The sequence below is a fragment of the Paramormyrops kingsleyae genome, chromosome 10, assembly GCF_048594095.1.
Source record: "Paramormyrops kingsleyae isolate MSU_618 chromosome 10, PKINGS_0.4, whole genome shotgun sequence".
Classification (NCBI taxonomy): Eukaryota; Metazoa; Chordata; class Actinopteri; order Osteoglossiformes; family Mormyridae; genus Paramormyrops; species Paramormyrops kingsleyae.
The window spans coordinates 12,443,077-12,467,298 of record NC_132806.1 but is presented as its reverse complement, the minus strand read 5'-3'; the positions used below and the strand labels follow the sequence as shown (position 1 = coordinate 12,467,298).

The following is a 24,222-nucleotide window of genomic DNA, read 5'->3' as shown; positions in this document are numbered from 1 at the left end:
GATGTTTTAAATCTAAATAACTGGGCGAGTCAGAGAGTCAGAAGATGGTAGGGAGTTAGCAAAACACGCTGCTTCAGCACCATCGTAAGGAATGCATTTATTTAATATTTAGGGCAGTTTGGTTCGAGTGGTGGCAAACGCTGCTGATTAAGCAGACATTTCACTGGCTGCTACGTTTGCTCTCATTCTGTACGTCTGTACATCTGTGTTACATTCTAATCAAGAGATCCGGCACTGCGCGGATGTTACTTCCCTCAGAAGATGGATTTGTTTGGATGCTGAGGGCTTCGTGCCACATCATGCTAGGACCACAAGTGTTCCATCCGCGCCAAGGCGACAGAAACTCAAGTAGGAATAATTAACGTGCTTCTTATAAATGATGGCGGGGTGTCACGGCACATTAATAACGGGCGTCTTCCAGATTTTCAGCTCAAGGACACCATGGCAGGCAGATCCCCCCAGCTAGACGGCTCCGTGACTCGTCCTCCCCGGGTTCCCCTTCACATGGGCCATAGAGGGTTGCCAGATCCCTCCAGATGTTACCCATCCCCGTGCCAAGCTCCGTGTTAAATTGCAGGAGCATCAGAGCTGCAAGAAGCCGAGAGACGAACTGGGGGATACAGGGCGTGCAAGGAGGAAGCAAGGCACCATCAGGAGGTGTTGGCAGGTAAGGCATGCAGGTAGGAGATGCTCAGAGAAGGTGCGGGTGCTAGAATGAGGTGCGGGCCCTGTTACTTTTCCCTTTGCATGTCTCCAGAGGTATCATAGGCCCTGGACATAAATCCACCATTAGCACTGGGGTCAAGGACCTACACATGTGACTAAAACGGTCATTAACTGCTCTTGCCATTATAGACGAAAGCTAGAGATCCTCGACTGGGGTGTAGCAAAGTGTCAAGTGACATTCCAAGAATCTGAGAGGAACATTCCAGACTCCCTGTGGTTCTGCGTGAATTCCTGCATTTGTTTTATTCTTGCTCCTTATTTGTCTTTCTTTGTCTTCTTCCTTTGCTTTTCAAACCCCACCAGAGCCATGTGACTAACCTGGTGGATGAACAGCTTATCACAAGCCCTTCTACATCCAGAACGTATTTGTATTTTCTGCTTTATGGCTGTGTTTACAGCACTGCTTTGGTCTCCCAGAGAAAGGAGACTCTGCTCGTAGCAAAATCTTCCTTATTTGCCATGGAAATAGCAGGCATTTCCTCGCACCGGCAGGCCATTTGAAACCTCCCCCCCCTCTCAGTCACTGGAGGAGGAGTACAGTGGGGACGGGATACAGAGCTGTGTCTCTGTCAAAGAGAAAGGCAGTGAAAGCAGATGAACGAGGGCTTCTCTGAAGGAGAGATGGAAACTGATCGCCGGACCTGCAGTCAGCAAGCCCTACACAAAGATGTGAGTCCAAACTCAATGTACTTTCTGGGAAAACAGATAATCACACGTAACTAAGAGAGAAACTTCCATCTGTAACTCCCTCGACCTTTGCACTGAATGCTACCTGGGACCATTTAAGATGTTTCATATTCAGACTCAATTTAATGCCTGGTATTTTTCAAGGCTGTGGAAAATGGAAAAACAGTAAGTGTGTGAATATTGAAAGAGCATAATTATTACTTGATGAAACTGAGATCTTTGAAATGCTCTGATTGAACAGTTTTTAAAAGCCTCCTTTTAAAGGATCCGATTATTTTAGTTCTTGTAAACTTTCAATAATGAACAATCCAAGTTTATCCAAGTTCAGCCTTCTGAAGACTTTCAGTTCAGCTAATGCACCTGTATTTTTGTTTAATTTTAATGTATGCAGTAATTTCAAATGTTTCCCTCTTGGGTTGAAAAAATGGGAAAAATTTGAGTGGGTATCTTAATGATATTAACAGAGCACTCTGCTTAAAAAAGGTTTGAGAAATATCAGATAAACTGACTTCAGCTCGGGGTCTGGGAACTTTGTTTGTTTTTTTTTAGATTACCTCATGTGCATGTAGTACCCAATAATCTGCTCGCTTGACCAAAAAACTCACACAGCAGGCAGCGGGCAGGGGTGCCATACTGTCACGGAATAAATAACTGAGCCCGGCCAAATATTTTCCACTCGGCATGAGGGGAAAAGTGCCTTGTGCACAGAATTGCTTTGATCCCTGCCTCCCTCCCCCCTCTGCTGGCAAGGATTCAGCCGCTCTTTAATAATGATATCCATGGGAAATATGATAAGTCCCGTGTTGTTGTTTTTCCCTCTTCGGTGGCAGAGTTGTGGTTCTCCGTGTTGCTGATGTGAATTGCGCGTTTTGCATGCTCTGTTCAGGATTTGTCCGTACATCGCCCGTATGTTGTCCATATGCTGTCCATGCTCTGTCCATGCATTGTCCATGTCTGTCCCTGCATTGCTTACGCATTGTCCACCTGCTCTCCATGCATTGTCAATGCAATGCCCATGCATTGTTAATACATTTGCCATACACTGTCCATGTATTGTCTACACATTGTCCATGTGCTCTCCATGCTCTGTCTATGCAATGTCAATGCATTGTCCATGCACTGTCCATATATTGCCCATGTGCTGTCCATGCACTGTCCATATATTGTCCATGTGTTGTCCATGCAGTGTTCAGGAGTTGTCCATATACTGTCCCTGTCATTTCCATTTCTGATCAGCACAGCCCCATAAACTTGCGTGCTATTATTTTCTTTCACCTTGTCACCAACTGCTGCAACTTCTGGCAGATTCTGGGGCTGGTGGCCAGGAAATAGGGGGCGCTGCTGCTTAGGCTCATGCCCCTCCCACAAATCTCAAAGGCATGTTTTCCTCCACGAAACTGGCCGGTGACTGGGGTTACCATGACAACAGCCTTTCACGGTGCCCTTCCCAGCCAAAAAGACCAGCATCCCTGGTGTCCTCCTGCTTCTCTATTCAGACTCCTACCTGAGAGGCAGGTAAACATCAAATGTCCTCTGTGTCTCTCGCCTCCGTGTACCCTGGCACAGTGCAGTCACTCTCCTGGCGTTTTGACAGCTCTGACCGCGTGGGTGGGGGCTGGGGTGGGTGGTGGTGGGTGTGGGTACGTTCTCTGACATGCCTGATCTCACGCCACCTGAGAGATCGGCTCCTCTACTCTCAGCCTTTATCTTGCGTTGTTTTTTTTTGCTTCCTTGAGCTACTTACAGAATTTTATTCCCTAGGAAAGTTTCCACAACAGCCCCCTTTTCTCCTGCACCTCCCTACCATCCCCTTCTGTTTTCACTCCCTTCTCCATGATATTGAGCTCTTCTCTTCTTCCCTCCCCACCGTGTGTGGGGGTGACCTCTCCCTTGTCCACATCACGCAGTGCTGGTTCCGTGCTGGGAATTTCGTTTGTGTGGCTCAGGAATTGACCGGGACACACTGGCTTCTCTGAAGATTTGCTCAGGCATTAGTTTGACATCTCAGGGGTCCTGCTTGGGCCTGCTGGTCAGCCCCGCCCTAACGTGGCCACTTTATTAAAGTGAAAGGACACTCACATCTACCTTTGATGTCTCTTTGATGGTCTGTATTTTTGGGTCTGTCCAGCTTTAACAGTTATTTTAACTCTGCAAGCTTCTTTCCCTGTTGAAATCAAAAGCAGCTTCATTCTTAAATCTTTAATCCCTCCCCAGAGGTGACAAATTACCTCCTTAAAGTCGTCACATAATCAGCTGAAACTGATTTAGGATGCAGGGCGGGAACGTAGCCTTGTTTCCCGCTGTTCAGCCTGTGACTGCAGGCAAAATGTTTTGTAGCACATGATGTCAGTGGGCCGTCTGTGGTCTTTTCATGGGCAGTCTGCATTCTTTTTATGGGCAGTTTGTGGTCATTTTGTGAGCAGTCTGTAGTCATTTTGAGGGCAGTCTGTGGTCTTTTGTAGGGCAGCCTGCAGTCATTTTGAGGGCAGTCTGTGGTCGTTTTATGAGCAGTCTGCAGTCATTTTGTAGGCAGTCTGTTCAATTTATGAACAGTCTGTGGTCATTTTGTGGGTAGTTTGCAGTCATTTTTAGGACAGTCTGTTCCATTTATGGGTAGTCTGTGTTCATTTTGTGGGCAGTTTGCAGTCATTTCTGAGCAGTATGAATCATTTTGAGGGAAGTCTACGGTCATTTTGTGAGCAGCTTCAGTCATTTTGAGGGCAGTCTGTGGTCATTTTGTTGGTTGTCTGCAGTCATTTTGAGGTCAGTCTGTGGTATTTTGAGGGCAGTCTGTTGTCATTTTTTGAGAAGTCTGCGGTCATTATGAAGGCAGTCTGCAGTTGTTTTGCAGTATTTTCACAGTCTATATGCAGCCTTGTCCTTAAAGCCTATATTTGTAGCAGCTCCTGGGGTAACGTTGGGGGTGTCTGGCCCCCACTCACTCACTCCTCAGCACTAATGCAATTTCAGCTCGTCCCTTTTCTGCATTTTATACTTCCTCTAGCCGTCATCCTCAGAGAACCCCCTCCCCCACCCCGCCAGACCCTCATCTGTCAGTCACAGCTTTTATTGGGGGAAAAGACCTCCTTTATCCCTCTGTAAACTCAAATATTTGGCAGTTAGCTTCAGCAGGGAAAAAATAACAACATGATCTTTATTAAGCACCCAGAATTCCCACTTACCAGCAAATTTGAGTTTTTATTTTTTTACTTTCTTTCTGTAACCAAAATTCCTGCATCCATGCGTCACTGTCAGTTTGGAGACTCTCAAGCTCGTCTCCCAAGCTAATGCCATGCAGGTGAGCCTTTTAGTTATGATTCATTGATGCTACACTCACCCCTGGCAGCAGTGAATCTGCAGTATTGCTGTGCCGGGTGTAAAAAAATTAAAAAACACATACAACTCTGAAACAAATAACTAGGCACATGTGCAGCAAATTGTATTTTAATTTGCAACTGCTGGAAAATCATGTTTGTCAAAAAGTACTGCTTCTAACTATAATTGGATTTAAACTGAATGTTTTGTGGGTATGTTCAGATCCCACATATTCCTTTAAAGTTGGCAGTAAGTAAAACTTGATTTGAGCTCATTATGGATTCTGGACATTAGTAACATTGGAAGATGGGAATAGGTTTCTGCTCTGATAACTGAAGGTGGTGCCATGGTAAGGCCGTCCTGGGCAGGGGCATCTCCTAACTGCCCTGGCTGCTCCTGGTTGTTCCAGGTGGAGGGAAAGGAGAGGAGGTGTCAGACGTGCCGCTCCCATCTCTGGCTGGTGGCCCTCGGCTTGGTCCTCCTGTCCCTGACTCTCTGCATTTTCAGCTTGAAGTACTTCTGGAGCCCAGGTCCCAGGAAGGTGAGGAAAGCATCTGGGATGAGGTGGATGGTGAGTAGGGTGCCCACCTAATCCATGTTGGGGGATGGACACTATGAGCTACTCTTGGTCTTACGAATTGCATTAAAACTGAAAGGCTCCTCTGCTCGGCTAATTAGTTCAGTTATTGTGCTTTTACTGGTTTGTTTCCTTGATTGAAAGACTCATCCAGCTGTTTCACATTAACATTAGTGACACATGCATCATTATAAGAGACTGACTAATCAGCACACAGCAAATACTCAGTAAAGTGAAATTCCGGTCTTTTTAATTGAAACGGTAGTTTACAAACCCTGTCCTGGCTCATACCCTCCCCCTAGACATGGATTAGGTGGTCATCCTAGTAGTGGGTGAAATGAAACTTTACGTGTCATTTGTACAATAATGTATCCCATCATGCATCCTTTTTAACAAATGCATACATATAAATGTGGAAAGCCTGCCTCCTCACCTAAAGCGAGTAATTCAAGCGAAGGGCCTGTACAAAACCCCGAACACCAGCTAGTAAAAAGAAATTAATGTCAGGCTAAATTTTTTTTTACTGAAATAGCCCAGATGGCTAGTAGCCGGTCTTAAGTGCCACCCCTGTATAGAGGGGCACTTGGGGTCTGACTACAGGGTCAGCTGTTTGTCCACCATCCAGCAACCCTGGAGCATTTTTCATGGTTAAAGATCCCAGTATAGAGATCACTTTGCTGGGCATACAGGTAGGATTCAAACCAGTGATCCTGGCTTTAGACCACTACACTCTAACCAAATGAGCTAACTGGTGATGCCTAGCAGGGGGCAGCATAGAGCTCATAGGGTGGAAGAGGGAGCCCTTCTGTTGTACCCTAGAGTGAGATAACCAGAGGGTGTTTCATCTGGTGGACAGTGTCTGAAGGAAAAGCATGGAGATCTGAGTAAAAGATGGAGGACAGACCAGTGGAGTTAAATACGTCTAACAAGTCGGAGGCTAGAGTATTGAGGTTAGATCACACAGAAAGGATGTCCCTTCTCGCCTTTTCACCTTCCTTTTAATTCATTACCCAAGGTAATTGTTTTTAATTACACATTCACATTTTAATAACTGCAATCCCTGAGGTCAGCAAGACGGTGGTCAAAGAGACCTACTTCCATCTCTGCATGTCTCTGTAGCCTATTTCCCTACTCAGTTATAAGGTAAGAAAGGTAGGCCAAGCTTTATTCTCTCAAAACTAAAGGCGCATGTTTTTCTGGTCAAATGCATTTTTCCTCTGAAAGACCATCACCTTGAGGGCGGCTGTGTGCTTCACAGTGTTCTTTCATAAACTGGAAAAAAAAAAAAAAATCAAACTCGCACAAACTTAAAAATTTAAATACTTCCCTGCGGAGTTTCTGTCTTTCTGGCATTTTTCAAGTACGGTTCGAAACTTGGATCTTTTACGCACCAAAGGCGCAGACGCGCACACGTGCACGCACACACACACACTCCTGCTGCAGTCGGGTGTCTGCGCGTGTCAGTTAAGAGTGTCTGCTGGCATCTTCTGTTGCAACCTAAGCTGTCACTATAAACAGGAATGTAAACGATGAGTTAGTGAGGCAGCTCTCGACTTACGTAAATCCAGACTTATGCAAAAAATATCCATGATTAATAGAGTAGTGCAAAAAGGCAACAAACACGCCATCCATCCATCCATCCATCCATTTTCCATTTAGAGGCAGCAGCCTAAGTAGGGATGCCCCAACCTCCCTCTCCCCAGCCACCATTTCTAGCTCCTCTGGGGGCTCATAGAAATAGCACGGAATCCTCAGGCCAGCCGAGATGATCTCTTCCTGGTTGGATATGCCTGAAACACCTCCCCAGGAAGCATCCAGGAGGCATCCTAGACATATGCCGGAACCACCTCAGATGGTTCCTTTTGATGCAGAGGAAAAGTGGCTCTACATCGAGTCCCTCTTAAATATCCAAGCTCTTCACCCTATCTCTAAGGCTGAGCCCAGACACACTATGAAGGAGACTCATTTCTGCCGCTTGTATCTGCAATCTCATTCTTTTAATCACTCCCCAAAGTTTGCAACCATAGGTGAGGGTAGGAATGTAGACCAAAGAGTAAACTGATAGCTTCGTTTTCCAGCTCAGCTCTCGCATCACCATCGTAACTGCTGACGCTGCACGATCCACATGTTGATTTTCTGCTCCATTCTTCCCTCACTTGTGAACAAGACGCCAAGATATTTAAGCTTCTTTGGTTGAAGCAGTAACTCATCCCCAACCTCAAGGAGGCAATCCACCCTTCTCCAGTAGAGAACCATGTCCTCAGGTTCAGAAGTACTGATCCTCGTTCTGGTCACTTCACACTCAGATGCAAACTGGCCCAGTGCACACTGAAGGTTTTAGCTCGATGTAGCCAACAGGACCGCATCTCCTGCAAATAGCAAAGATGCGATCCTGAGCTCACCAAACCGGATCCCCTCCACCTCTACACTGTGCCTAGAAATTCCGTCAATAAAAGACTGGTTGGGCCGACTCCCATGAACCCTCTTGAGAGGGAAAGAGTTGTTCCAGTGCTCCATGTCCAGCACAGACTCCTCATTGCTCCTTTTGAATCCAAGGTTCGACCAATGAATGGACCTTCTTGGCATAGGTCTTCCTAAGGAGGTGTCTGCCAATCCAAAGGCCTGTCCCTGACCTCCATGCAATATTGAACCTTCAGGAACTCAGGTCAAATCTCATCCACTGCTGGTGTCTTACTACTGGAGAGTCTTTTGCCTAGTTCAGTGACCTAGTGATGGGTAAGTCCCTCCCTGAGTCCTCTGGTTCTACTTCCTCCCACGAGGATGTGTCAGTGGGGTTCAGGAGCTCCTTCCACTTATTTCCACCGCTTGACTATATCCCCAAGGTCAACAGCACTCCATCCCCATGGAGAATAGCATGGGCAGAGCCGGGATTCCCCCTGCGCAGTGATCTTTGCTGGAATCTCTTCAATGCAGCCATTTTCCATGGCCATACCAAACTCCTCCCACACCCAAGATTTTGCTCCAGGACCTGCCGCAGCCACTTTCCGCTTGTCCTGCCCATACCTGTCAGCTGCTTAAGGAGTCCCACAAGCTAGCCCAGCTCAAAAGGCCTCTTTACCGCTGATGTCCGCCACTAGGTTCAGGGTTTGCTGCCACGACAGGCACAAACAACCTTACGGCCAGGGCAACAAACTTGGCATTTTTTTGGGGGGGGGGGTGGTGCCAGGCCACTAGGGGCACACTGGGAGGGTTGCATTAATATTGGCCATCCCGGGGCAACTATATTCAATACACTGCATACAGTGATGTGAAAAAACGCTATATAAAAGGTTTTATAAAAGTAAAATAAATAAAACAAAACAAAAGTAAATGATATAAAGAGAAAACTTGTGGCTTGGTTGTGACCAATACACAGAAAGTAAAATGGTTGTGAGCAGCCTGCTGTCTGTTATGAGGATGATGTTAATCATCTGGTTTATTATTATTATTATTATTATTATTAATCAATTGTCAAGCTGTGGCCTAAGGTCCTGAGACGCCATGTGCCATTATGAACACCATAATGTTCGAACACAGTGTTTGTAATGTGAGAAGTCCGATAACAAAGCACCACTCGGGGTCAGATGATTGGGCGGAATGTCCTGCCCAATCACACGCCTCCAGGTTTCACGGTCATTACCCACGTAAGCATTGAAGTCCCTCAACAGAACAATGGAGTGCCCACAGGGGGTACCTTCCAGGACCCCACCCAAAGTATCCAAGGCGGTCAATACTCTGAACAAATGTTCAGTGCATAAGCATAGAAAACAGTCAGATCCTGTCCCCAAACAAAGTCAAAGGGATGCAATCCTTCACTGGGGTGAACTCCAAGATACTGGCACCAAACCAGGGGGCTATGAGTAGACTCACACCTGCCCGCCACCTCCACCTAGGGCAACATGTGCCTATAAGTAAATTTTTATGAAAATACAATATTTAAAATCTTTTCATTATTTTTTGTGTGTTCTTTAGTACATTTGACTAGTTTCATTTTGGCCCATGTGCTTTTTGGTATAAGATGTCTTGAATGGCATGGGGGTTGTACCCCACTGATGTAAATTGTGGCAATTGGCAGCGTCTCCTGCTTCACCTTGTTCTTTTGTACTGCTGTCTTAGAAACGTTGAGCCTGGAAGCAGCCTGACTCGCGGTGTAGCCTTCTGCCAGCAGAACCAGGATTAAACCAGGATTTTTAAAAAATATGGAGTGGTATCATTTTTTTCCAGAGCTGTATGTCCGTATAGGGAAGCGGGGGTCTGTAATGGGAATATCCTGGGATGATTCCCCCCCCTTTTTCAAGCCTGGGTGTGTGGACTGGTAGCATTAAACGTGGTGGATTGTGCTGTTTTTAGCGATACGCTGCAGCTGCCCCACAGAGGGGTGCCGCCGGTGGGGCTCAAACTCTGGTCTCCAGCCTAAAAGCTGGTCCTGAGCCCCCACCTGCAGCTCCACCTTCGGGTTTGGGTCTTTCGGTGAGGCAGCTTGAGCTGATCATGCAGCAATCCGCCCTCCTGTAATGTAAACAGGCTCACTCTACCGCAGCCCAAAACCACATGTGTTCTGTGTCCTGTGACGGGCTGACGCTCTGTGTGTGGTGTGTCCCTCTGTCAACACCGCCCCCCCTCCCCCAACCACCACCTTTCCTCCATGCTTTGGTGCTAATGGAAACTGCATAGTTTTCTATTCTGAAAACCATTTTGTTATATTACAGCAGAAGCCAACCAAACAGAAGGATAAAATGACTTTCAGATAGTCATGCACTTAAATTACTCATTGTTTTTATTTTTAATTATATAAAGCTTCGGGTATCAGGCCTGCCTCACCATTCAGAGATATTGGAGATAGATCACTGTTCATTATGTGAGCTGTATACGATAAAACTAATTTTCTTTCCCTCGGTCTTATAAACTGGTTCCCCTCAGTGTAAAACCAGCACTGAATTACCGTCAAATTGGAAATGACCTCTGAATAGTTAGAAAAGTGGAATGGAAAAAAAGAATGTGTGGAAAAATATGAAGTTAACAGCTGTCTTGGCCTCTTTCTCTGTCAGTCTCTGAAACACATTTAATAAAATGAATTATAGTTTTCTGCATTCTGCAGCGAATGGTATTTACAAATATATTATTTAAATTTGTACAGGTACAAACAGTCTACCGGCTCTAAAACAAATTATTAACAAGCATAATGTTTAATGGAGAACATTGTATGGAAGATGTTCCACAAAGAAAAATATGTGTGTGGAAATTAAAGGAATTTGACATGTATCGGAAATAGACAAAACAGCTGATTCCCACTGTCAGTATAGTAGAGTATGTATGGAGTAAAGTACTGTGTGGTGAGGGAGATGACCCATTCATGCTTACATTACTGTTCTTTCTTTCTTAAGAAGTGTAGCCATTTACTCATCAGCACATGCATTATATCTAATTAAGCAAATGTGCTTAATTAAGGCACTATGTAGTTTCCATCCGCTGCGAACCATTACCTGCATGCTGTGGGTGGATTTGAGCTATCAGCTTTCCTGTATTTCGGGACCAAAAGCTTTATATCAACGCTGGCAATTACCACATGTGTCCGTATGCAAATCCTGTCAGCCATATAACATGTGGCTTTTGCACCAATTTCTGGTCCGCAGGACTTAAACCTTCCCCCTGCTGTAATTGGAGAGCCTCCGCCTGACTGTCCATCCTGCAAAATGACATGTTCTCACGCTCGATGGAAAGTGGGGGGGGGGGTAGGTGTCTAATTTTTTCCCGTCCCCGTCAGAGATGGGGAAATAAGCCAGCTCAGGGGCACTGAAGAGCTCATCAGTAATTCTAAACAAGGGCAGCCATTGTAAGCTCTGCCTTTTCTCAGAAAGCACCTTTTAATGGAAAAAAGCCCTTCATTCCACAACCAGAAATAAATATTCAGCCAGGCTGTGTGGCTGCTAAACAGATACAGTGATCGTTTCTCATCTTGTGTGATGAATTCGTTTTTTCTTCTCTCTCTAGCACGGACGGCAGTCATAAATTATGTGGCGTGCGGCATTTTCAGATTTTCAAAAGCCGTGAAGGATTTTTCGCCGTGCATTTAAACAGTGAGAGAATAATACTCCTCAGATTCTGTGCCTCGATCAAATAATCTCTCCGTTAGCGGCAGATGTTTGATAGCCTTCCGGGGGGAGGTCAGGAAAGGCACTGGACCACCACATTGTCCTTGTGTGAGCGGGGCAGCCACATTGTACACGCACTGAGGGTTATGAAGGCTAATCTGGCCACGGGGAATATGTTTGCGTTTAAAGATGCTCCATATCGACAGTATTAGAGCCAGACCACTCTCTCCCGCCGGGACTGGCCGGGTCAGGGGGTGTGACCGGGAGGATAGATGGTTCACCGTTAATCAGCCTGCTCATGGACAGTTACCGGCGTGTTTGCAGCCTCCTCCCCAGGATTAATTAGCTGCGTGCTCTATTCTTTGTCCTTGGTAAATATTTAATGACGACGGTGGGTGAGCTATTGCGTCGACTGTAATAAAGGGGGTCAGCTCTGACCAGTGGCCCTCGTTTCGATTGCTGGGACACCAGAGCAGCCAGCCCCTAAAATAACCAGAGGGCTCCCTATGTCCAGTAACCCCTAATGGGGTCACTGGGGGAGGGGACTGTCCGTGGCCCCCGGCGATGCAGCACCTCGGAGCTCTGCTATTATCTGTGTGTGTGATCACCGCCGAGGGGGAAACAGCGATGTGATTTTCAGAATGTTATGGTTGGAGGAGGTGGATGTGGGGTTGGGGGTGAGGGGGGTGATCGCTCACATGAAAAATCAGGTGTGATTTTTTTTGGTGGGATATTTCACTACTGTTGCTGCGTGCGTCTTGTTTCTACATTTAGACAGCCGTTTCGAGTGCTTCTCTCTTCACGTAAAAAAAAAAGGAATGGAAGAAAAACAACCGCAGCATTGCATTATCCTGCATCTGGGGTGCCAATCGGGGCTGGGGGGTAGCAGGTTTTTTTAACATGACCCCGTTTTAATGCTGTCGTTTAGCCCAGTTCTCAAACAGCCAGCGAGAGACCCCTGAAGGTGACCGTAAGGTCGCGGTGACCTGGGCAGTCGCCGTGGTTACCGCTCGCACCCGTTTCCCGGAGCACACAAAGGAGCTCCTCTTTTGTCTTTCGGCAGTGGCGCAGAGCTGCGTTTTTCCACACGGGGGCCCTGAAGGAGCTGGCCACGTGGCAGATGGATCCCAGGACTTATATATCACCACAGCGCCACGTGGCCCGGGGTAAATATCCACCCCCCGCCCCCCCCCCCCCCCCACAGTGAGGGCCAGCCCCTGCTGCCGTCTCCTGCGCCTGGCTTTGCATTAACTGCCACAGAAAGGTAATTTGTTCACTGAATTGTATTTCAATATGACATTGTAGCCACTTGGGGACTTTTTTTTAATTACTTACAAACATATGTTCTTACCAGTGGCTGGGGGGAGAGGGAGAGCGAGTTTGCCATCATTTTTCCTGCCAATTTATGTTTATGCTTGAGAGGCGACTCCCCCGACGCTGAGTCCTGGCTCGGGGCAGGAATCATGCTGCCCTCCCCCCAAACAATATTATCCAATATTACCCAGCAATGCATACACTGCACCTGTTACTGGTCAAGGCTCGATCGTTCCTGATTTTCCTCTGTTACAATAAATCCTGTTAATTATTAACTGTGTCTTTGAAGTTTAAATTAAGCCTTTTTATTCAGACCTTGTGCTTTTAAATAATTGCTTTCAAAAAGTAATGTGATATTGACTTGCTGTACCATTTTGTCAAAATGGGGTTGCTCACGGTCACATGGGCCATTGGATATGGGACGGTCAGCCGCTCCATCTTCACCAGTCGAGTCCCGCTCTTACCGTGTGCCGCCATAGGAACAGTGATACTGTCTAAGGGTGTCTTTTCCGGCAGCTTCCGTGCAGCTCGGTGTAGTTTGTGTGTAATCAGGTTGGGAACGGGGCGGGAAATGCGCATTACCCGAGACAAAGGATAAAGCCTGGGCGAATCGGGCTCCCACTTCCGCGTTCCCATTACGGAAAGGTGGAATATTTTGTATTGTTACTTGCTGCTGGCAGTCTCTGGAGAGGCGGAGGTAGTGAAATCCCCCCACACAAGCAATCACCCCTGATTTGACACATCAGGCTCCTGCTTGGGCTCCGTCAGCCCCGGATGAAGCGCTGCTTGGGGGTTTCACTGCCCCCAGAACCTGAGGGGTAATGTAGACATTTCCATAGACCAGCTTTATGATGCAAGACTTCCAGGCAAAAGCTGAACGAGCTGGGAGTGGCTTCTGTTGCACTATCCCCCCCCCCCCCGGAAGAGAGAGTTTCTCGGAAGTGTCGTTACCAAGGAAGTCCAGCTGCCCGGCTTCCCGGGGGCCCATGGCACGGTGCCCATGGGTACGCTGCCCGTCTCCCTGGCAGTCCTGCGGCGTAGACCTGGCTGAGCTTTCACATTTCACATCCTGTTTGCCGCAGTCTGCGGCTGCTGTCATTACGCATCGCGGGCTGCCCCGTCCCACCTCGCGGCCCCGGTCTGCAGACCCCCTCCTCCCCACCCCAGCATCCACTTCTGTACAAGATGCTCATTTACGACCTGTAAACCTTTGAAGGAGCTATGTTACCTGTGAGGTTACCTTCCCCGAAAATGCAGCACCGCCTGCGTATCACTTTTCCCTTGACAGGTGGCCCCCCTCCCTCAGGGGATCAGGGACCAGCAGGTTCAAATCCCACGAGAGAGTTGGTGGCTGGATTCTTAAGAAAATCTTGCAACCTCTGTTGTTTGTGTGCGACATTAATCAGGATTTGTATGTGGATTGGTGACGCCTTTAAAGGCCTTGTCATAGACGGTCTGTGATACCAATGCCTTTGTTTCTTAGGGTCAGTCCTGGTGGTCAGTCAGTATTTGGTTCTATCACTCACATTATTTCTTAAAGCAGCTGATTTGTGTTTTGCTGTTAGTGCATAAGCGTGTGAGTGACATATGGGAACAAACTGCACGTGTGTGACGCTAAAGGTGCTTCTGCGGAACTTCATGAGGTAGATGTCAATCATCGAGTCAGGCAAAGATGTTCTTCACAGAGTCACTTGTGTGATTTGGTTGACGCACCATGACTGATAGACTCTCATTGTGTTCTGCCGGAGCGTTCCAGACGCACATAGCTGGAAGGGCTTGGTCCGTTGGGGGATCCACCGGCAGGCTGCTGGGAATGTTGAGTATTGTGTGTCATATTGCTGCTTCCACGAGGCGCCGTTCCTGCTCGCTCTCGATCCCGAGACTAGATGGCGTTTCTGCTCGGCTAAACGGCAACTTTCCCAGCCAGATGTTCCTAATTCGCTTCGCTGGGCGCCCGTGTCATTGTCGGGGGTGTCACTTCCTTTCAGAGTAGTCTCTGAAGATGTTGAGGAATGCAGCTACCCCCCCCCCACACCACCACCACCACCACCACCAAGACTGGACATGCTGATGAAGAGTAACTAGAGCAGAACCAAGCACCAACTTCACATGGGTGGAGATCTCTGTGAGACAGGCCAGTGGGGGCAGCATTTTCCCTAAAAATCCTGGCGGAAAAAATGAACGGTATACAATGGAGAAAAAAAAAAACAAGCACAGGGGGAAAATGAAATTAACATGAGCAAGCATTGCATCGGAATCTCATTTGCTTTACGATGCAAAACATGACATACTTATGGCACCTTGAAAATTACCGCCGGAATTTGAGAGGACGTGTTTCTCATCCGTAAATAAACAAACATCACGGAGCAATGCCGCATGTCTTTTCCTGCGGATCCAATCCCATCCTCAGGTGCCTTCCGGTTGATGATTGTGAAGCTTATCCTGAAATCTCTTTTTCATTTTTTTGAATGCCTGATATACGCATCCTCCGATGAGCTTGAGAAATTGAAATGTGTAACCTGACGTCTAGTGCTGCCAGCCTCAGCAGATCCATCTCTGAGATGTCGCTTGGACTCCCTGGGCATGTCTCCCATAGTCGATCCGCTCGCCGGGTCATCCCCTCGCCGCCAAGGCCGGGTGGGATATCGAGACGCGGTCATGGTTGACGAGCTCAGCTGGCGAATCGAATCCCAGGAAGATGAGGCTCATCCCTTCACTTCCGAGATAAAGACGGAGAGGAAATCTCTGAGCATCTTCTCCCTGCATCTCCAACCTTTTCGGGTCCCAGGATAGGCATCTCTGTCTGAAATTAGATTTGGTTGGGAGATCGCATTCCAAAACACATTGTCCTTGGACGCCATAATGCTCAGCTGTTTGACTTTAGTGCTGTCAAAGCTCTCTGCTTTCTATTACAGTCTTATGTTGCCGTGGAAATAGACACGACACGATACTGCGTTCATCCTCTTTTTTAGTCTTTTTTATTATTTCGTCGAATTGCCTTAAAGCAGCCCGAAGGCCTTGGCTCGGTCCATGACTCATATCTGCCTGCGCACACGCCGCAGCTGAACCTCGAGCCCATCTGCAGAGTATCTAATAAAAGGATTTGCTGAAACTCACCCCATGAAAAGGGTTCCTCTGGCAGCATTCTTCAGTGTCCTTGTCAGTAAGAGGGCTCTTGCCGCATTCAATGGTAAAGGTTTGGCAATAAATGATGTAACCTGCATTGTGACCTTCAAAGAGTCTGATATCATACTTTTGAAAAAATGCCTCCTGCATTTCCCACTGTTTCCAGGCTCAGTCGTGTTGCTTTCACTGTACAGTAATGCCTTTGAACTTGACCAAATGACTTGGTGGACTCATCGCCATAGAGATCACCATCATCCAGGCTTTTCCATTGAATAGTTTGCAATGCCAGCCTAGGGTGTCTCAATATCAGGTTATTATTATCTATCTATTATATTGAATAATGAAAAAAATGATACATCAATTGAGTAAATATTCAGAGAATTTAATGCGGTCATTAAGACTCAGAGTCTCCTAACTTTGGCTCGTTGTGTGTTTTCTGCGCCCGATTACCTTAGCAGGTTAGCGCAGGCGCTCACAAGTCACCCGGGATGATCACAAGTCACCTGGGTGCTCACTAGTCACCCGGGCGCTCACTAGTCACCCGGGACGCTGACAAGTCATCTGGGTGCTCACTAGTCACCCGGGCACTCACTAGTCACCCGGGACGCTCACAAGTCACCTGGGTGCTCACTAGTCACCCGGGCGCTCACAAGTCACCCGGGCGCTCACAAGTCACCCGGGCGCTCACTAGTCACCGGGGCGCTCACTAGTCACCCGGGCGCCCACTAGTCACCCGGGACGCTCACAAGTCACCTGGGTGCTCACTAGTCACCCGGGCGCTCACAAGTCACCCGGGCGCTCACTAGTCACCGGGGCGCTCACTAGTCACCCGGGACGCTGACAAGTCACCTGGGTGCTCACTAGTCACCCGGGCGCTCACAAGTCACCCGGGCGCTCACTAGTCACGGGGGCGCTCACTAGTCACCCGTACCACGGCGGTTTTCACATCCTTTTTGCAGATCCTCAGTAGCACTGAAATGAGGGCTCTGACGAGGCTCTTCAAGGACGCCCCTTTGTTGTGATGAAGCCGCTCAGCTATCATTTTTGCCTTCTGTTTTCCGTGGCTGCGTTCCTCTTTTACCAACTCCGATTGCATTGGCTTAGTGCTCTGTGCGTGGGTAGTTGTGTATATGCATTTTATATATACTGTAAATATATAATATAATGTTTGACTGAGTTTCAGATATAATGTGCCAGAAGACCGTGGGGGGAAAGGCTGCTTTAGATGACTTTAGTTGATATTTATACCATCCTCTCACCGGTGTAATGAAACCGCAGGTTAGTCCTACCTTCACATCTATTCTCGACCGGTGTACTGTGGGCCAGGCGGGGGTGGGTGGCAGTGCAGGCAGCGGTGGCTTTCATGGCCAGAAGGCCTGCGAACGCCAGGTCGGGTGTTTCAGGGGGTCCTGTCCTCCTCTTCCGCTTCCGAATGAAAGCAGCGCAGGTGCCGGGCCAACCCCAAACCAGCAGGGGCGGCGGCCCCGCTCTTACTCTCCATTTAAATCAGTTCCATTGGGTTTATTTTATATATAGCCTCCTTCAGCTGGCCCACTTCAGGCACTGAAAATAGGATCTGGCATTAGGAGCAGACCTGAAAGCATAAAAATTAGTAAGAAATATTGTACATAGATAGGAAAGCAATTAGCATTATACAGTTCTAAATGTCAGTGTTAATAAAAAAAAATGTAAAAAAACAAAAGTGGGGTCAGTGGCAGGATAGACATGCAGAAACAGGAGGGGGGGACATAGCTTACACAACCAGGATGGAGGGGCGGGCATTGCGGGGGCAGCTTGCCTACTGTTGACTTCTGGTTGGTTTTTTTGGTCAACAAGCAGTCACCTGGTCAAGTGAGACTGGTTCCAAGGTCTCGCATGTATCACTTGAGCAGTAAACACAAATCCAACAGACACCTGAAGCTGTTTAAACCCCTGACTGTATTTGACTCTGTTGAAACTAATTCACTTTTTGCGAAGCAGAGTCAAACCGGTTTAAGATAAGAAAAGCATCTCTGCTCGACTGGGAGCATATCACAGATCCCATTAAGACAATGCGGCGGTCAAGTGGCGCCATCACCCTGCCAGCCAATTGCTGGTCTCCGTGGTTACTTTACTCCCTGCTGTTCGCTGAATTTGGTTTTGCGAGCTGGAAACATTGAAATGAAGATTAAATTAAGACTAAATTTTAGAGAAGAGGGAAGAGGAGAGGCATATTAAAGAGGTGTAATAAAAGAGTGAATAAGCCCTTATGTTAGGCTTGGGACTCATCTACGGGCAGCAGAGTGACAGTAAAAGGGAGAGGATGGATGAAGCAGAATCGCAGTGGAGTTTGGGTGCCATATTCAAACAGCAGGAAGCCAGAGACACACAGCTAATGGGTGGAGGAGGAGTAAGAGAGGAAGATTATATAGATGTTTTGGTAGCACTTTACTTAAGGCCATGTTTTTAGTCACTTATAAACACATTCAAAATGCTTTATAATGCATTGACAAAGCTTTATAATCATTTATAATCATGGCTATAAATCAGGCACTGATGTTGGACGAGAAGGCCTGACTCTAATACATCCCAAAGGTGTTCTATAGGGTTGAGGTCAGGGCTCTGTGCAGGCCAGTCAAGTTCCTCCACACTAGACTCGCTCATCCATGTCCTTGTGGACCTTGCTTTGTGCACTGGTGTGCAGTCATGTTGGAACAGGAAGGGGCCATCACCAAACTGTTCCCACAAAGTTTGGAGCATGAAATTGTCTAAAATGGCTTCAAATGCTGCAGCATTAAGAGTTGCTTTCACTGGAACTAAGGGGCCAAGCCCAACCCCTGAAAAACACCCCCACACCATAATCCCCCCTCCACCAAACTTTACACTTTACAGGCAAGTACCGTTCTCCTGGCATCCGCCAAACCCAGACTCGTCCATCGGATTGCAAGACAGGGAAGTGTGATTCATCACTCCAGAGAACACATCTTTCACTGCTCTAGAATTCAGTGGCAGTGTGCTTTACACCACTGCATCTGACACTTTGCATTGTACTTGGTGATATAAGGCTTGGATGCAGTTGCTCAGCCATGGAAACTCATTCCATGAAGTTCTCTACGCACTGTTCTTGAGCTAATCTGAAGGCCACACGAAGTTTTGAGGTCTGTAGCTATTGACTCTGCAGATAGTTGGCGACTTCTGCACACTGTGCACCTTAGCATGCGGCCTACCACTTTATGGCTGAGTTGCTGTTGTTCCTAATTGCTTCCACTTTGTTATAATGCCACTAACAGTTGACTGTGGAATATTTAGTAGCGAGGAAATTTCACAAATGGACTTATTGCACAGGTGGCATCCTATCACGGTACCACGCTTGAATTCACTGAGCTCCTGACAGTGACCCATTCTTTCACAAATGTTTGTAGAAGCAGTCTGCATGCCCAGGTGCTTGATTTTATACAGCGGTGGCTATGGAAATGATTGGAACACCTGAATTCAATGATTTTGAGGGGTGTCCCAATACTTTTGGCAATATAGCGTATCTATGGTGCATTAAAGATGAGCGCTGTCATGGATCTGGGCGGCTTGGGCGCGAGAACGAGGCATGGTGCACAACAAAGGGTGGACGACCCACTGGCGGCTTCCAGGAAAAAAAACGGGGTTTATTAAATAAAACAGAAAACACTACAAACACAATAAAACCAAAAGGACCACGTGGGGTCAAAAAATTAAAGGGGATAAATAAAGACTACAAATCACAAATAAACATAAACTGGGCAGGGAAACGTAATACAGATCTAACTTCAAAACCGTAAGACAATCACATCTGAAGACAATCACAATCAACAACGAACCACTAGAGATCAGAACAGAAGCAGGGACTTAAATACAGAAAACCAAGACTGGGTAATAAGACTAACACAGGACAGGTGAGACTAATTAACAGAGACCAGGACAACAGGGCACAGGTGAAACTAATAAACTCAAAGGAGCAACACAGGGAAACAGAAACCAACACTAGGGGATTAAACAGGTAAAGACACAAGCAGGGGCACAAGGAACAAAACCAAAACCAACTACAAAATCAGACACAAGAACTAAAGAAACTGAAATGAAACACTAGGGAGCAAAATACAAAAACAGAGGAGGCAGGATTCAAACACAGGACAGAAGGGTACTCAGGACAGAAGGGTACACAGACAACCACATGCTCAACACATTGAGCCACATGACCAGACAGGCAACAGAGGAGAACAAAGACTAACATGAAGGACGGGATGACCAGCAATGCCTGCTGGCCAAACGGGGAAGGGACACGGTAGGACCACAGGGGCTGACCCTGACAGAGCGCTTTACAGTATAAAGCATTCATAATGCACAATATACGTACCTTTTGATAAATATATAGCCATGTTTATAATGCTTTATGAATGCATTATTATTTATTATGAATGTGTTTATAAATGGCCTTAAGTAAAGTGTTACTGATGTTTTTATTGATTTCTTACTAGGTTGCAAAGCATTCAAAGGAAGCTGTAATCGGAGTTGGAACTTCTGTCACGGAGCTAACTGCGTTAATACTATAGCAGGTATAATGATAGCGATGTGTGTCTCAGAGGCTTGTGATTCATTGCCTTTGATCAGAAGGCCACTGGTACAAATCCCAGGATTGGCAGAGTGATGTCACCGTAGGGCCCCTGAGAGAGGCCCTGAACCCTCAACTGCACCAGGGACTGGCTGATTCTGCTTTCTCAAAAATGTATGTTGCTTTGGATAAAAGTTCCTGCTAAATAAGTAAATGTAGATAATAAGAATTATGTGGTTGCATATCCGGTGACTCGAGCCGCTCACGTGCCGCCCACACGGTTAATGCTTGGTCGATAGACAGGATGGCTCCGCGCGTCTCAGCCGTAAATTTGCATTACGCCTACAGGTCCGCATTACTATCGCAAAGTCCATTAACTCCAGGGCCGTACGGTACTGCGGTTCATGGCGAAACTCCGGGTACTAAAAATAGGCGTTCCGTGCTCTCCAGTGCCTGTCTAAACTGGACTTCGGAATGAAGCTCTGTGTTCTGCACATTCTGCATTCCGAGGCATAATTTTCCGGTCCTGGAGCAACAGAGCTCCACATCTTGCCAGAGAATAATGCAAGCAGCCCTTTGGCCCCGAAGGTTTGGTATAAAAAACCTTTAAAATGTAAGCCACAGCCCAGGTCAGAAAAAGCTTTTTATTCTATTTCATTTTGGGAAACAGATAACATAGTTAAGGACATATTTTCAACATTAAGTCTGCCAGTTCATTCCCAAGAGGCCCCCTGCTGGACTACCTTGGATTACCCTAGTAAAATATCCGGATGTATATAAGTTGCTTTAGGGAAAAGAAAGTGGTTAAGAATAATGGTAGAGCTCTTCGCTGTAGCGGATGGAATGTCCCTGTCCAAGTGGATGTTGCTTTTCGCAAAGCGTCTGACACTGATGAATGAGCTACCAGGTTTGATGGAAGAGGAGGGAGCCCTGACGACTTTCAGCTTCCACGGCTTATCGATACACTTGTCCTCGGAAAGACGTGCTCACGCGTGAAGCTGCAGATCTCTATCTATGTGCCGGCATCCGCCACTCTGCAAATGGCTCCACCTCGGTCCGATCCCCTTGTCCTTTAGTGCAGTGTGTTGGTGACCTGACAGCTCCAAAGGCTGAACTCAAGGTGATATACCCCCAGAGACATTGTGGGTAATCATGGGCACCGCTAAGGGTTCGAAGCCCACAAACCGGGATTATCCCAAAGAATCAGAAGGATGCAGTCAAAAATCCAGTCTGTTTGAAACAAATATATTTGCTCTCATTTTTGAAGTAGAGCTGTATTCTTTCCTGCCTTTTCAGTGCAGTTGTTTAACAATAAGAGGCGCGGAGTTGGGTCAGGTAGGATTTTGTGTTTATCGTATTTACGTGCCAAGCGTATCAAAACAATACCCACTTAAAGTTGTTGTTCCATATTAAGAACAAAAATCACAACTTTGCTGACGGAGTTGCCCTTTCAGCCCACATATTCTCGCATCTTCCCCCCCCCCCCTCCCTTTTCCCTGCTGGCTTAAAAAACATCTCAGTCCTCATTAGCAGTTTGTGCTGTTTTCAGCTGGCCAAATTAGCCTGGTGCGTCTGAGCAATGCAAAAACACCGACTTGCAGTCCTTGCGCGTGGGCCTTAAATGTCGCCAAGCCACAGGAGTGCAAGCAGTGAGATAAATTATCAGTCCGGGAGGTGTGGGGGGGGGGGGGGGATGGGAGGGGGCACAACTGGATGAGAGTGACGGGCATTTGAGCCTGTGACTAAAGCAGCCCATCTCACCCCCCAGCGACCTGCTGGCTTATAATTCAGTGCCTTGAATGGACATTTGCCTCAATATTTGGTCTTGCAAAGGCATGTTCATGAAGATGCATCGGAGTGTGCCATTGTCTGTGGGGAGGATGTAGATGAATATTTAATGCTACATCAACCGGACATTTATTATACAAGATTACTTGCATTCAGCTACCAAGAATGAATTCAGATGAACTGACACTTCCAGTGTGTTCTTCACGTAGGCGCCGATGGCGTCCTTGAGCTCGCCAGACCCCGAGGCCACTGGCGTGATGCCTGCAAACGCAGTGTCTCGTTTCTCCAGCTCTGCCTCCTCTTTCCTCGACGAGTTTCTTCGGTGCGCCGCGACAGGAGTGTAGCATCGATCGTGGCGAAAGGGGCCCGCCAGACCTTCAGCGGGGGCACCAGATAGTCCGAGAGGGGACTGCTTTGTTCCACGTCGTTTGGGACCCAGGGGAGACGGGCAGATATGGAACGCAAGACGGCGGCCACGGGAGGTCGTGGCGGTGGCAGGCTCATAATAGCCTGTGAGATCGAGTCTCGCCGGGGGAGAATTGTGAGGCGGCTGATCGCGATGTCCCGGGGGCATAGGGGCGGCGCCTTTCACCCACAGAACTAACTTGGGGGGGGGGGGGGGCTGTGTTAAAGCCACTGTGTGCCATTGTCTTCCTGTATATGGGTCCCCACCTGTAAATAATGTAGTGCGTTTTTCAGGACGTCCCCTCTGCCAAAACAAAAGGGAAGGGCAGTGAAGCGATACCGGGTATCGTGTAGAAGAATGGCGAGTTGAAAGCAGTCCCGCGACACGGCACACTGGGTTTTCTTTTGTTCAGGACATAAAACACAATCGATACTTCAGACAACAATGCGTCGTGGTGCCTGAGTTGGGCTTGGAACAGCCCGCTGACCGTCAAGAGATCAAGCTGGTCCCTGGCTCCGTCATCCCTCCCCCCCACTACGCCATTAATGGCACGGAGGCTTGTGCGAAGGTGATTTATGGCCAGGCGGGGCTCAAGTTGTTCAAACCGGCTACTGTGATTAGTCATGTACGCCGCAGAGCCGAGGAGAGGGGCCGCAGCGCCCCCCCCCCCTCCCCACAAATCAAACCCGGTCTCAGACGTGAGCCGACCACAGCAAGGTGGTCAAATGTAGCTGGTGATGGAGTCCCACCTGGGGGTTGTGGGAGAAAAGTGGGTCATTAAGGCAGTCTTCAGAGCGGGGGGAACCGGGGATGGAGTGATGTTCTAAAATGAGGGAAAAGCCAGCTTTTGTGGTGTTTCGTGAGCATTAGTGCCGCACTGTTTTTAAATCACTGTCTGTAGCTTCCAAGGACCACGCAGCACACGTCAACCTCTGCTCCACAGAGCTCTTTCTCCTGCCAGACAAGCTTCATGTTTGTGTTGGTCCACGGTCCAAGCTGTGATACAAAAATACATTATGGAATCTCTAGCGTTATCCTTTTCCTGGCGTCTCAAACTCGCTTTTATCCCCAGCTGCACGGTACCGGGTTCCGTGCAGTGGAACCCATTCTGCAAGCATTGCCAACACTTCTAAGAAAAATTCTTGGAGAAGCACGAAAGCAATGCATATAAAAACCTTAAAATAGTGGCTGCTCTTATTTATTCAAAGACGCATACATATATATGCACCGGCAATTAAAACCACCACAAAAAAGCATGTATTTTTAAAGCAATAATTCAAAGCGCACATCAGAAGTACAGGCTTATTTGGAGAAATGCTCTCTGATGTTTCCTCTAGTTTAAAGTGGCAGATTGCTCACAGTGGCCTACTTCACAGGGACAAATATGCCGTGGCCGTACTGGACAAGGACGAACAAGGTGATTTTACTTTTGGGTCGGGGAGCCTCTCTTTTCCTAGAAGAGTCGCAGACCCTGAGCGAACCAGCACTCCCCGTCTTGGGTCTGTGGAGGTGGGCGGCTGGTTCCGGAACAAACGGAATACGAGAGCAAGAGGCATGCAGGTTATGTTCCCGTATTTTTTTTGGCTTCCTTGAAAGTGGAACTGAAATAAACTGCATCTTCACACAGGAA

At 47.5% G+C, this 24,222-nt stretch overlaps 1 protein-coding gene across 1 annotated transcript in view; it reads left to right on the top strand.

Annotated features, from left to right (window-relative positions):
• The first annotated feature begins 1,083 nt into the window (after nucleotides 1-1,083).
• Nucleotides 1,084-24,222, top strand: part of tnmd (tenomodulin) — a 46,703-nt gene continuing 23,564 nt past the window's right edge. Inside the window, exons 1-2 of the mRNA XM_023794854.2 lie at nucleotides 1,084-1,395; nucleotides 5,138-5,269. Coding sequence (XP_023650622.2) covers nucleotides 1,321-1,395; nucleotides 5,138-5,269 — 207 coding nt within the window. The 5' untranslated portion in view covers nucleotides 1,084-1,320. The remainder of the gene's footprint in view (nucleotides 1,396-5,137; nucleotides 5,270-24,222) is intronic.